Genomic DNA, 13825 nt, shown 5'->3' with positions numbered 1-13825 from the left:
CAATTATTCATTAATGGATAGGCAGCAGTGAAGGAATTTACAATTCAAACAAAACATCAAAGACAATTAAAACTAGGCATATCACCAACAAGATCTTTCTCCAAACGTCACATTTCGAAGTTGCTCCAAACATCACATTTCAAAGTGTTTTTGACATCCTGGGTTTACTCCTGCTCAGCATCATTCTGTGTCTCCAAACGTCACATTTCGAAGTTGCTCCAAACGTCACATTTCAAAGTGTTTTTGACATCCTGGGTTTACTCCTGCTCAGCTTCGTTCTGTGTCTCCAAACATTACATTTCGAAGTTAAGGTTTAAGGTTTGGGGTAGGGTTAAAATATTACATTTAGGCATTCATTCCAAATGGTTAAGTTAAGGCTTAAGGTTTTTGATAGGTAAAAAAAACAAGGTTCCACAACTGGGATTAAACACACAACCTTTGGATCTGGAGTCATGTGATTACGAAATGTAAAAGTTAAGGGTTAAGGTATTGTAAAAGGTTAACACCAGAACCACTAAAGCAGTTTGCTAATGAATGTCGTTTTTGTAATACTCCACCATTTAAAAAAAATGTAAAGTCATGCCCCCCTCCGTCCTTGATGTTTTAAAGTCACGCCCCCCTCCGTCCTTGATGTTTTAAAGTCACGCCCCCCTCCGTCCTTGATGTTTTAAAGTCACGCCCCCCTCCGTCCTTGATGTTTTAAAGTCACGCCCCCCTCCGTCCTTGATGTTTTAAAGTCACGCCCCCCTCCGTCCTTGATGTTTTAAAGTCACGCCCCCCTCCGTCCTTGATGTTGTAAAGTCACGCCCCCCTCCGTCCTTGATGTTTTAAAGTCACGCCCCCCTCCGTCCTTGATGTTGTAAAGTCACGCCCCCCTCCGTCCTTGATGTTTTAAAGTCACGCCCCCCTCCGTCCTTGATGTTTTAAAGTCACGCCCCCCTCCGTCCTTGATATTTTAAAGTCACGCCCCCCTCCGTCCTTGATGTTTTAAAGTCACGCCCCCCTCCGTCCTTGATGTTGTAAAGTCACGCCCCCCTCCGTCCTTGATGTTTTAAAGTCACGCCCCCCTCCGTCCTTGATGTTTTAAAGTCACGCCCCCCTCCGTCCTTGATGTTGTAAAGTCACGCCCCCCTCCGTCCTTGATGTTTTAAAGTCACGCCCCCCTCCGTCCTTGATGTTTTAAAGTCACGCCCCCCTCCGTCCTTGATGTTGTAAAGTCACGCCCCCCTCCGTCCTTGATGTTTTAAAGTCACGCCCCCCTCCGTCCTTGATGTTTTAAAGTCACGCCCCCCTCCGTCCTTGATGTTTTAAAGTCACGCCCCCCTCCGTCCTTGATGTTGTAAAGTCACGCCCCCCTCCGTCCTTGATGTTTTAAAGTCACGCCCCCCTGCGTCCTTGATGTTTTAAAGTCACGCCCCCCTCCGTCCTTGATGTTTTAAAGTCACGCCCCCCTCCGTCCTTGATGTTTTAAAGTCACGCCCCCCTCCGTCCTTGATGTTTTAAAGTCACGCCCCCCTCCGTCCTTGATGTTTTAAAGTCACGCCCCCCTCCGTCCTTGATGTTTTAAAGTCACGCCCCCCTCCGTCCTTGATGTTGTAAAGTCACGCCCCCCTCCGTCCTTGATGTTGTAAAGTCACGCCCCCCTCCGTCCTTGATGTTGTAAAGTCACGCCCCCCTCCGTCCTTGATGTTTTAAAGTCACGCCCCCCTCCGTCCTTGATGTTGTAAAGTCACGCCCCCCTCCGTCCTTGATGTTGTAAAGTCACGCCCCCCTCCGTCCTTGATGTTTTAAAGTCACGCCCCCCTCCGTCCTTGATGTTTTAAAGTCACGCCCCCCTCCGTCCTTGATGTTGTAAAGTCACGCCCCCCTCCGTCCTTGATGTTTTAAAGTCACGCCCCCCTCCGTCCTTGATGTTGTAAAGTCACGCCCCCCTCCGTCCTTGATGTTGTAAAGTCACGCCCCCCTCCGTCCTTGATGTTTTAAAGTCACGCCCCCCTCCGTCCTTGATGTTGTAAAGTCACGCCCCCCTCCGTCCTTGATGTTTTAAAGTCACGCCCCCCTCCGTCCTTGATGTTGTAAAGTCACGCCCCCCTCCGTCCTTGATGTTGTAAAGTCACGCCCCCCTCCGTCCTTGATGTTGTAAAGTCACGCCCCCCTCCGTCCTTGATGTTGTAAAGTCACGCCCCCCTCCGTCCTTGATGTTGTAAAGTCACGCCCCCCTCCGTCCTTGATGTTGTAAAGTCACGCCCCCCTCCGTCCTTGATGTTGTAAAGTCACGCCCCCCTCCGTCCTTGATGTTGTAAAGTCACGCCCCCCTCCGTCCTTGATGTTGTAAAGTCACGCCCCCCTCCGTCCTTGATGTTTTAAAGTCACGCCCCCCTCCGTCCTTGATGTTGTAAAGTCACGCCCCCCTCCGTCCTTGATGTTTTAAAGTCACGCCCCCCTCCGTCCTTGATGTTTTAAAGTCACGCCCCCCTCCGTCCTTGATGTTTTAAAGTCACGCCCCCCTCCGTCCTTGATGTTGTAAAGTCACGCCCCCCTCCGTCCTTGATGTTTTAAAGTCACGCCCCCCTCCGTCCTTGATGTTTTAAAGTCACGCCCCCCTCCGTCCTTGATGTTGTAAAGTCACGCCCCCCTCCGTCCTTGATGTTTTAAAGTCACGCCCCCCTCCGTCCTTGATGTTTTAAAGTCACGCCCCCCTCCGTCCTTGATGTTTTAAAGTCACGCCCCCCTCCGTCCTTGATGTTTTAAAGTCACGCCCCCCTCCGTCCTTGATGTTTTAAAGTCACGCCCCCCTCCGTCCTTGATGTTTTAAAGTCACGCCCCCCTCCGTCCTTGATGTTTCCTAAAGAAGTATATACAACACACTGTTGTTGTTAGAATCTTAATATCACAAACAGAACTGGAGTTATAAACCCATTTTAGGAAGGCGTGTCATTTTTTCACTGTTTTTTTCCACCGTTGCCCCTCTTTCCGACAGTAGGGCCTGCTCTCCTCCTGGTGCCACGCCCAGTTGATAATCACCCTGAAGGTGCCGTGCCCAGTTGATAATCACCCTGAAGGTGCCGTGCCCAGTTGATAATCGCCCTGAAGGTGCCGTGCCCAGTTGATAATCACCCTGAAGGTGCCGTGCCCAGTTGATAATCACCCTGAAGGTGCCGTGCCCAGTTGATAATCACCCTGAAGGTGCCGTGCCCAGTTGATAATCACCCTGAAGGTGCCGTGCCCAGTTGATAATCACCCTGAAGGTGCCGTGCCCAGTTGATAATCACCCTGAAGGTGCCGTGCCCAGTTGATAATCACCCTGAAGGTGCCGTGCCCAGTTGATAATCACCCTGAAGGTACCATTCCCAGTTGATAATCACCCTGAAGGTGCCGTGCCCAGTTGATAATCACCCTGAAGGTGCCATACCCAGTTGATAATCACCCTGAAGGTGCCGTGCCCAGTTGATAATCACCCTGAAGGTGACATGCCCAGATGATAATCACCCTGAAGGTGCCATGCCCAGTTGATAATCACCCTGAAGGTGCCATGCCCAGTTGATAATTACCCTGAAGGTGCCACGCCCAGTTGATAATCACCCTGAAGGTGCCACGCCCAGTTGATAATCACCCTGAAGGTGCCACGCCCAGTTGATAATCACCCTGAAGGTGCCATGCCCAGTTGATAATCACCCTGAAGGTGCCACGCCCAGTTGATAATCACCCTGAAGGTGCCACGCCCAGTTGATAATCACCCTGAAGGTGCCACGCCCAGTTGATAATCACCCTGAAGGTGCCATGCCCAGTTGATAATCACCCTGAAGGTGCCATGCCCAGATAGATAATTACCAGGCCTAGCTTGGTTTTTAATTTTAAAAATCCAAATGAGATTTTAATGTTTCTAAATACGAAGTATACATGCACCAAAAGCACACTATGCTATTCTTGTTTCATGCGCATATGGGCAGTGTGCGTCACAGCTGGATAGGCTGTGTTTCTGCTGTCAAATTCCATGACATAACCTTCTGCATTACTGTTAAAACCAGCTTTTGGTTGGTCTTAAATATTCTTATGAGCGTTGCCTGAAATTAGCACTTTGGAACCATGTTTTTAAGGACACATCTCAAATATTTCCACCCTTCCCATTTGCGCGCAAGCGAGCTGATATAAGACAGGTAAATTGCTGAACCTGGCATTAGGGCGTTTGACACTAGCGTTGCCTTAACGCCATCTGAAAATAGAGCCCTTTCTGTACTTTACTGTGGCAAGTGTTTGTCTGTGTGTAAATCATTCTCCTCCTCCTTCTTACCTGGCTCCTGTCCTTGTCAACCTTCTTGAAGCACTTATTGAGGGACAGGTTGTGCCTAACAGAGTTCTTCCAGCCTGTGGGAGCATTGGCAAAGTAGGAGAAGTGTTCTAGGATCCAGGTGTATATCTCCTTCACCGGCAGCCTCTTTGACGGAGCGTCCTCAATGGCCATGAAGATCAGGCAGCTGAAGGAATAGGGAGGCTTACAGTTGGGGTTCCGATCGGCGTCGTACGGCAGGTCCCCGCCCGCTATCGGCGATGGCGGCATGTTGTCGTGCTCCCCGTCGCCGCGGTTACCGGCCACACCCCCTTCGCCACCCACGGGGCTGACGCTGCGCAGGACAGGGTCTCCGAAGCTGTTGAGCAGGTTCTTGCTCTCATGGAGCCAGTTGAGGTTGGTCAACTCCTCGTCCTCCATACCTGGGGTGGAGGTGCCTTTCTCAGGCTTGGCGGCTCCGTCGGTGAGGGGTGCCAAGGGGAGGGCCAAGGGGGCGGGGAAGGCCAGGTCGAGTTCCCCTGCCTCCTGCAGCGAGCTGGCCTGGTAGAGGTGGGAGAGGCTGGCGCTGGCCACGCTGATGCCCGACGCCTCAGGCTTCTTACTGGGAGGCATGACGGGTCCCATGGACACCACCACCACCACCTAGACTCCTGGAAGTCAGATAGAGAGGGGGATTAGTGTTAGACAGTTAGTCAATGGAGACAGATAGAGAAATAAAGATAGAGATTAAGATGTTAGTGTTGGACAGTCAGGAGAAAGAGGGTGGGAGGGAGGGAGAGAGAGCGAGTGGGCCTTGACATGTATTATAATATGTTATTATAATACATTGTGTTACTATTGTTATAAACATTGTCCTTGCGATTCCATCATGACGGCTGGAGGACATAACGTTACACACACACACACCTCATGCAAACGGACTATTCTGAATACTCCAAATTACACCCCGCACACACACACACACACACACACACACACACACACACACACACACACACACACACACACACACACTCCCACTCAAAAGATAAAAGCATTGTTTTTGGGACAAATCACTCACTCAACCCTAAACCTCATCTAGATCTATTACTGAATAATGTGGCGACTGAGCAAGATGAGGAGACTAAATTGCTGGGTGTAACCCTAGATAGCAAGCTGTCATGGTCAAAACATACTGTATTGACTCAATGGTTTCTAAAATGGGAAGAGGTCTCTCCCATGATTAGGTGTTGCTCTGCTTTCTTGACATCTAAATCAACCAGGCAGGTCCTACAGGCCCTAGTTTTGTCACACCTGGACTCCTGCCCAGTTGTGTGGTCATGTGAGGCAAAGAAGGACAAAGGAAAATTGTAGTCGGTCTAGAACAGAGGAGCCGTATTGTAGTTAGATGTACACAGAACAGAGGAGCCATATTGTAGTTAGATGTACACAGAACAGAGGAGCCGTATTGTAGTTAGATGTACACAGAACAGAGGAGCCGTATTGCAGTTAGATGTACACAGACTAGAGGAGCTGTACTGCAGTTAGATGTACACAGAACAGAGGAGCCGTATTGCAGTTAGATGTACACAGAACAGAGGGGCCATATTGCAGTTAGATGTACACAGAGGGTGCATGTCAATTTACTGCATCACTATTGGTCTTTGTGCGAGGTAATGATTGAGGTAATGATTGTTTAAAGGTACTGTACTGTCTGTTCAAGCAGTTGGAACACAGTTCGAACACTCAGTATTAATCTAGAGGTGAAAGAAACGCACACCTATTTAGGCGAGGTGCTGGCTAAGGAGAGCCACACACTCTTGGAGCTCAGATGCAGTAATTGAATAACTCTGATTTGCCACCCCACGATATCCCTGCACAACGTCTATTTGCGCCCTTACTGGATGGAAACTACAAGTGTAACGGCTGTGCTCAATGCAATGGCACTTATAAATGTAGATCCTTCAAACACCCTCAAACAGGGAAACAGATCCCAATCAAAGGTGTTATCATGTGATCCACTAAGGCAGTTATTTATCTTATAACTTGTCCTTGTGGTAAAAAAATTATGTGGGTAAAACAAAACGGAAATTAAAAGTACGAATCGCATCGTAGCACCGTTAGGTGCAAAAACTCGACTGACCCAGTTACAGCCCACTTTTTGGAAGCAAACCACTCGATTTCGTCCCTACGTTATATCGGCAACGAACAAGTCACCCTGCCTAGGAGTGGGAAAATTTATTGACAATTTATTGTTAAAATGAGAGGCTGCCTGGATCTTTAATTTAAAAACCCTTGCTCCCTTCGGTCTCAACGTAGACTTTGATCTGAAGCCATTCTTGTGATTATTGTGATTTTGCCTTTCATTATAAATGTTTGTAGGCTTATGTAGCCAAATTGTATCTATTATCGTATGCTCTCCATTCATGTTTTTGTATGTTCTTCTTATATCTGAGAATGAACCAATGATATCAGGCCACACCCGGGCCATGATTACAGACCGCTGTGTCCTTTGACACGATATAAACTAGTGACCTGCACTGTTTGTCACCATACCCCACGATAATGGGGCGGCCGGGTAGCCTTGTGGTTAGAGTGTTGGACTAGTAACCGGAAGGTTGCAAGTTCAAACCCCCGAGCTGACAAGGTACAAATCTGTCATTCTGCCCCTAAACAGGCAGTTAACCCACTGTTCCTAGGCCGTCATTGAAAATAAGAATTTGATCTTAACTGACTTACCTAGACAAATAAAATAAAGACAGATCGTCTGTCAAAACGATGGTTATTCAATTATTGCATCTGAGCTCCTACAGTTCTAATGCACAGTATTAACACCCTGATGCATCGGTGCGTCAATCTAAGTTACATAACAAAACCATCCCCATCCGAATCAATCAGTCTAAACTAGAGATAATTTTGTTTGCATTGGATCCATTCACCAGTGTTGCATTTTCACATCTGCATTGAAAGATGGCAGAGCTAGACCCTGAGAAATCCTTAAAGTCAGTCTTCTCACGTAAACGTCGGTTTGACCTACAAAACTAATGGGACACCACTGTGAAAAGGGGAGATTCCCACGAATACGATGTTGTTCCATTTTACTCTATGACCCCCACTAGTTTCACGGGCCTTGCCTGAAGGTAAGTGGTACGTACAGGTTTTAAAAAATGAATGGAAGAATGAAGTTAGTTTTGTGCCTACCCCAAAAAAAGGGGTTAAATATTTGTAAAGAAAATGAGATGTAAAAAAAAAACTCGGGATATATATAGTATATCTCTTAGATTTAGGGCACTTCTAAACCATGTTTCTTATATTTTTTGAATGTCTTTTTATGCCATTGTGTATATGTTATTCAATGCATTTCTATGGGCTTTTGTAGTAAAGGCAAAAAGAAATTCTAAATAAAATAGCTAAATGATCCATAGTATGAGCATCTTAAAACACTTATGTGTGTCAGCTTAACACGCCCTCCAAACATCTTACACCCTAAAGAATGAAATAGAGCCATGACTAAATGGAACTCTCTGCCACCCCAGGTAACTCAAACTAGCAATATAATCAGATTCATTTTTGTTAAATGGTAAAAGAACACCTTATGGTATGACGGGGACTGTGAAGAGACACAGACGTTTTAATATATTCTGTATTGTATTTGGCATTGTATTATGTATTGTTTTATGTAGTGTTATTTGTTGTGTTTTGTTTTTCTGTTTGGAGCCTAGGAAGAGTATTTGGTGATCCTAATACAATACTAAATAAATAAAGTATGTTATTCATTTGTTTACAGAGAAATACAGTAGCATTGTATTTGGTCAAACATTTTTTTTACAACAGTGCTAAGCTCTGGCAGCAAGCTGATAGGTTGGTTGTTAGAACCAGTAAGGGCCGCTTTACCATTCTTGGGTAGCGGAAAGACTTTGGATTCCCTCCAGGCTGAGGAAAAACCCTTTACTCTAAACTCAGATTAAATATATGATAGATATGAGTGGCTATAGAGTCAGCTACCATCCTCAGTAGCTTTCCATCTAAGTTGTCAATGCCAGGAGGTTTGTCATTATTGATCGATAACAATAACTTTTCCACCTCTCCCACACGAACTTCTAACTTACAATACTTTTCTTTTGATATTTGTTTTTTAATGCATGAATATGATGGCTTACTGTTTGTTGTTGACATTCCCTGCCTAAGTTTGCCCACTTTACCAATGAAATAATCATTAAAATAATTGGCAATATCAAATGGTTTTGTGATGAATAAGCCATCTGACTCGATGAAATAACCAGGTCATTGTAGCCCTAACCATCAGATAACCAGGTCATTGTAGCCCTAACCTTCACATAAACAGGTCGTTGTAGCCCTAACCATCAGATAACCAGGTCATTGTAGCCCTAACCTTCACATAAACAGGTCGTTGTAGCCCTAACCATCAGATAACCAGGTCATTGTAGCCCTAACCATCAGATAACCAGGTCATTGTAGCCCTAACCATCAGATAACCAGGTCATTGTAGCCCTAACCTTCACATAAACAGGTCGTTGTAGCCCTAACCATCAGATAACCAGGTCATTGTAGCCCTAACCATCAGATAACCAGGTCATTGTAGCCCTAACCTTCACATAACCAGGTCGTTGTAGCCCTAACCTTCACATAACCAGGTCGTTGTAGCCCTAACCTTCACATAACCAGGTCGTTGTAGCGCTAACCTTCACATAACCAGGTCGTTGTAGCCCTAACCTTCATATAACCAGGTCGTTGTAGCCCTAACCTTCACATAACCAGGTCGTTGTAGCCCTAACCATCAGATAACCAGGTCGTTGTAGCCCTAACCTTCACATAACCAGGTCGTTGTAGCCCTAACCTTCACATAACCAGGTCGTTGTAGCCCTAACCTTCATATAACCAGGTCGTTGTAGCCCTAACCATCAAATAACCAGGTCGTTGTAGCCCTAACCTTCACATAACCAGGTCGTTGTAGCGCTAACCTTCACATAACCAGGTCGTTGTAGCCCTAACCTTCACATAACCAGGTCGTTGTAGCCCTAACCTTCACATAACCAGGTCGTTGTAGCCCTAACCTTCACATAACCAGGTCGTTGTAGCGCTAACCTTCACATAACCAGGTCGTTGTAGCCCTAACCTTCACATAACCAGGTCGTTGTAGCCCTAACCTTCATATAACCAGGTCGTTGTAGCCCTAACCTTCACATAAACAGGTCGTTGTAGCGCTAACCTTCACATAACCAGGTCGTTGTAGCCCTAACCATCAGATAACCAGGCCGTTGTAGCCCTCACCATCAGATAACCAGGTCGTTGTAGCCCTAACCATCAGATAACCAGGCTGTTGTCTACTTATTTCTTATCTATCCCTCTCCTCTCTCTCTCTACCTTCCTCAATCTCTCTGTTTCTCCCTGTCTCTGTCTCTCTCTCTCTCTCTCTCTCTCTCTCTCTCTCCCTGTCTCTCTCTCTATCTCTCTCTCCCTGTCTCTCTCTCTCCCTGTCTCTCTCTCTCTCTCTCTCAGTCTCTTTCTCACCCCTGCGTATCTAATTGAGGTAACAATCATGTTTATATGGTTTAATCCACCATTATCAGAGGATTTGTTTTACCAAAGCAGTCTCTGAAAAACCCCCTCACTCCCCCGTTATCAGACTACCGATGCTCCAGTGGAGGTGGATGCAACCGGTTTTAAAGTTTTACACGCCATGGTAAACACGCCATGGTAAACACGCCATGGTAAACACGTCACATGGTAAACACGCCATGGTAAACACGCCATCGTAAACACGCCATGGTGAACACGCCAAGGTAAACACGCCATGGTAAACACGCCATGGTAAACACGCCATGGTAAACACGTCACATGGTAAACACGCCACATGGTAAACACGCCATGGTAAACACGTCACATGGTAAACACGCCATGGTAAACACGCCATCGTAAACACGCCATGGTAAACACGCCAAGGTAAACACGCCATGGTAAACACGCCATGGTAAACACGTCACATGGTAAACACCCCACATGGTAAACACCCCACATGGTAAACACGTCACATGGTAAACACGTCACATGGTAAACACGCCATGGTAAACACGTCACATGGTAAACACGCCATGGTAAACACGCCATGGTAAACACGCCATGGTAAACACGCCATGGTGAACACGTCACATGGTAAACACGTCACATGGTAAACACGCCATCGTAAACACGCCATGGTAAACACGTCACATGGTAAACACGCCATGGTAAACACGCCATGGTAAACACGCCATGGTAAACACGCCATCGTAAACACGCCATGGTAAACACGTCACATGGTAAACACGCCATGGTAAACACGCCATCGTAAACACGCAACATCCAGATTGGACCCTGTGCTCCCTTCCGGCTGGGCTATGGTTGAAACCCATACCGCTTCCCCTTGACATTTCGTTTACGTTGACACTTTTTTCACCCCAATTGGTAGTAACAGTCTTGTCCCATAGCTGCAACTCCTGTATGGACTCGACGAAGGTTGAGAGGCATCCCCCGAAACATGACCCTGTCAAGTTGCACTGCTTCTTGACACACTGTTTGGTTAACCCAGAAGCCTGCCACACCAATGTGTCGGAGGAAACGCCATCCAGCTGGCAATGAGATCAGCTCGCAGGTGCCTGGCCTGCCACAAGGGGTCACTAGAGTGTGATGGGATGAGGAATTCCTGGCCGGCCAAACCCTCCCCTAACACGGACAACTGCGCTCACCCTCATGGGTCTCCCGGTCACAGCCGGCTGTAACACAGCCTGGGATCGAAACCCGAGGCTGTAGTGACGCCCCAAGCGCCTTAGACCGCTGCGCCACTCAGGAGGACATCACTGTACATTTTCTTAAAGAATGTTGAACACCACCACAACATGCACTTGCTGTGTTGAACTAGTTATTAGTTTAAGAGGAAATGTTGACTCTTTTCTGGAGGAGAATGTGATAAACAGATAGGCTAGGCATACACTACAATTTCAATGGCCTTCTTCAAGTAGCATTCTCACAGATTGGAGCTGTAGCCTATTGCAAGTGGAGTGGAACATTCCCAAAATAGCTCAATAAATATAATTATATGTTATGAATTTGCAAAAAGTACACAATGTTATGAATTTGCTAAAACGTACAATATGGTACGATTTTGCTAAACATATGATATGTAACGAATTTGAGCTAGGTGGCTAATGTTAGCTAGCGAACTATTGTGAGCGAGGCTAGGGGTTAGGGTTAAGTTTAGGAGTTAGGTTAAAGGGTTAGGGGAAAGATTAGCAAAAAGGGTTAGGGTTAGCTAACATGCTAAGTAATTGCAGAAGTAGCAAAAGTAGTAAGCAGTTGAAAAGTGACTAATTAGCTAAAATTGTCCATGATGAGATTTGAACTCAAGACCTTTGGGCAGCTAGAGCTTTGTGTTGTTGCCTGCCCTTTTACTGTAGTGGGCTAAATCACAGACACAGAATGTTTCATGGTAGTCTTAAACAAATCTACTTTGAAACAAAAGTATAAGCCTCACACACATGGTTATGGGCTTTTAAAAAAAAGAAGGCCCCTGTATCATGTCAGATATAGAGTTGAAATATATTTGCCATTTTGAGTTTGCATCCCAATATTACACGTTATCTACATCAACGAATACTGAAATATAACCAAACCATTTTGCATTGAAACACTGGATTTTCTGTCTAAAAAAACAGTTGATTCATTATGAAAATATGAATAACATTCAACCCATGAGGCCACTAGGTCATTTGACTGCAGAAAGGGGCTACCTGTCAGTCCATCACATACCTGCGGGAACCCTTTCCCAAAGACTCTCCAATAAAAATGGAATTATACAACACCTTTCTACTAAACTGCCAATAGGACCATGAGCATGAACCTTTATTTAACCTGGCAAGTCAGTTAAGAACAAATTGTTATTTACAATGACAGTCTACCCCAGCCAAACCCTAACCTGGATGACACTGGGCCAATTGTGCACCACCCTATGAGACTCGACTTGTTTTGATACAGCCTGGAATCAAACCAGGGATTATAGTGAGCTCCTGAGTCGCGCAGTGGTCTAAGACACTGCATCTCGGAGCAAGAGGTGTCACTGCAGTGTCTGGTTTGAATCCAAGCCGCGTCACATCCGGCCGTGATTCGGAGTCCCATAAAGCAGCGCACAATTGGCCCGGGTTAGGCTGTCATTGTAAATAACAATTTGTCCTTATTAACTGACTTGCCCAGTTAAATTAAAATAAGTGACAGCTCTAGCCTTACACCGCCGCGCCACCCTGATCACTGATGTAATAGCTTAGTTCACAACAATTACAGGTATGTATTTTATCATCTAAGAACAGGACTCTGCTTCATCGTTCCGTCGTGCTAGTTCAGTATTAGAGTATAATAGGCTGCTGGTTGTAGATACAGTATGTAGGAAACTGTGGGAAAGACAACCGGTAGCCAAACATGACAAGCTTACAGAATAAAATATTTTGACAGTCCATTCAATTCATATCTCGTGTAAGCAAGGCTATATTACCAGGACTATGCTACTGCATGCATTCAACTATGAATGTAAACTTTGACTCCAGATATCCTAAGTTAAAAGTAAAATGCCAACCGTGGTAGCCGAGCCTATCGCCTACTGCGCCCCCGTGCATGAATAACAGATGCTCAAAGCACCGTTCCGAACAGGAATGGGAACGTTACAAAATTACAGAAGATGAACAAAAACTTTGGGAAAACGATAAACTATGTAGCCGACGCTTTAGCCTAGGCTAATGTCTGCAACCTAACCTATACATATTACCACTTTATAGCATAGCCTACCATATATTAATAGACTGTAAATAGTACATCTAAAATCATATTCGTTTTTAAATAAAAGTATATTCGATTTTTGGTATTTTGTCAAATGTAGCCTACGACTGTGATTGGTATGTCACATGTCAAGGCTTCAAGCACAAGTAAAGCGATATGGATATAATGTTATAACCTATTGATCAGTTAAAGATTAACTCATCTACTCGATTGTCAGATATTCCCGACGAGGATTCCGAACTCTGTTTTCTCTCCTTACCTGACGATCTAGCCTTTGAATCAGGAGGTACAAATAGAAGACGTATTTGGAACAACCACTCCTGCGTTAATTCCTTTAAAATATTCCATTGTATTCCTCAGCCCTAATTAAACACCGAGGTTTATAGAGAGATAGCCCGGGGAAAGCGAACCAAGTGCGGTCATAAATCATAGTCCTCATCGGCGCATTTCCAGGACTCCGGTTATTTGAGCTCTTCCTCGTCCCTGATGCAGAATGTGTGTGAGAGAGAGAGAGCGAATGTGAGAGAGGAGGGTAAAACGGACTCTCTCGTCAGCAAATGAGAAGTGCACATGACCTCGGCCCAAAGCTGGCGGCTGACACACACACACACACACACACATAGCGTGGTGGTGGTGTTGAGCCCAAAAGTAAAGAGTTAAACATAATAAACGAGGGTGTGTTTCAGGGCCCAAATAGCAGCTGTCCAAAGACATCAACATTTGTTTTGTAGAGAA

The 13825-nt window shown here is 45.7% G+C and overlaps 1 protein-coding gene across 1 annotated transcript in view; it reads right to left on the bottom strand.

Moving 5' to 3' along the window:
* Positions 1-13591, bottom strand: part of LOC139383545 (forkhead box protein N3-like) — a 132525-nt gene extending 118934 nt beyond the window's left edge. Inside the window, exons 1-2 of the mRNA XM_071128122.1 lie at positions 13350-13591; positions 4292-4938 (exon numbers count right to left, since the gene is read on the bottom strand). Coding sequence (XP_070984223.1) covers positions 4292-4912 — 621 coding nt within the window. The 5' untranslated portion in view covers positions 4913-4938; positions 13350-13591. The remainder of the gene's footprint in view (positions 1-4291; positions 4939-13349) is intronic.
* Positions 13592-13825: the final 234 nt, after the last annotated feature.

Source organism: Oncorhynchus clarkii, chromosome 25 (genome assembly GCF_045791955.1).
Source record: "Oncorhynchus clarkii lewisi isolate Uvic-CL-2024 chromosome 25, UVic_Ocla_1.0, whole genome shotgun sequence".
NCBI lineage: Eukaryota > Metazoa > Chordata > Actinopteri > Salmoniformes > Salmonidae > Oncorhynchus > Oncorhynchus clarkii.
Note: the sequence above shows the minus strand (reverse complement) of the source record. Positions and strands in the feature narration are given on the sequence as shown.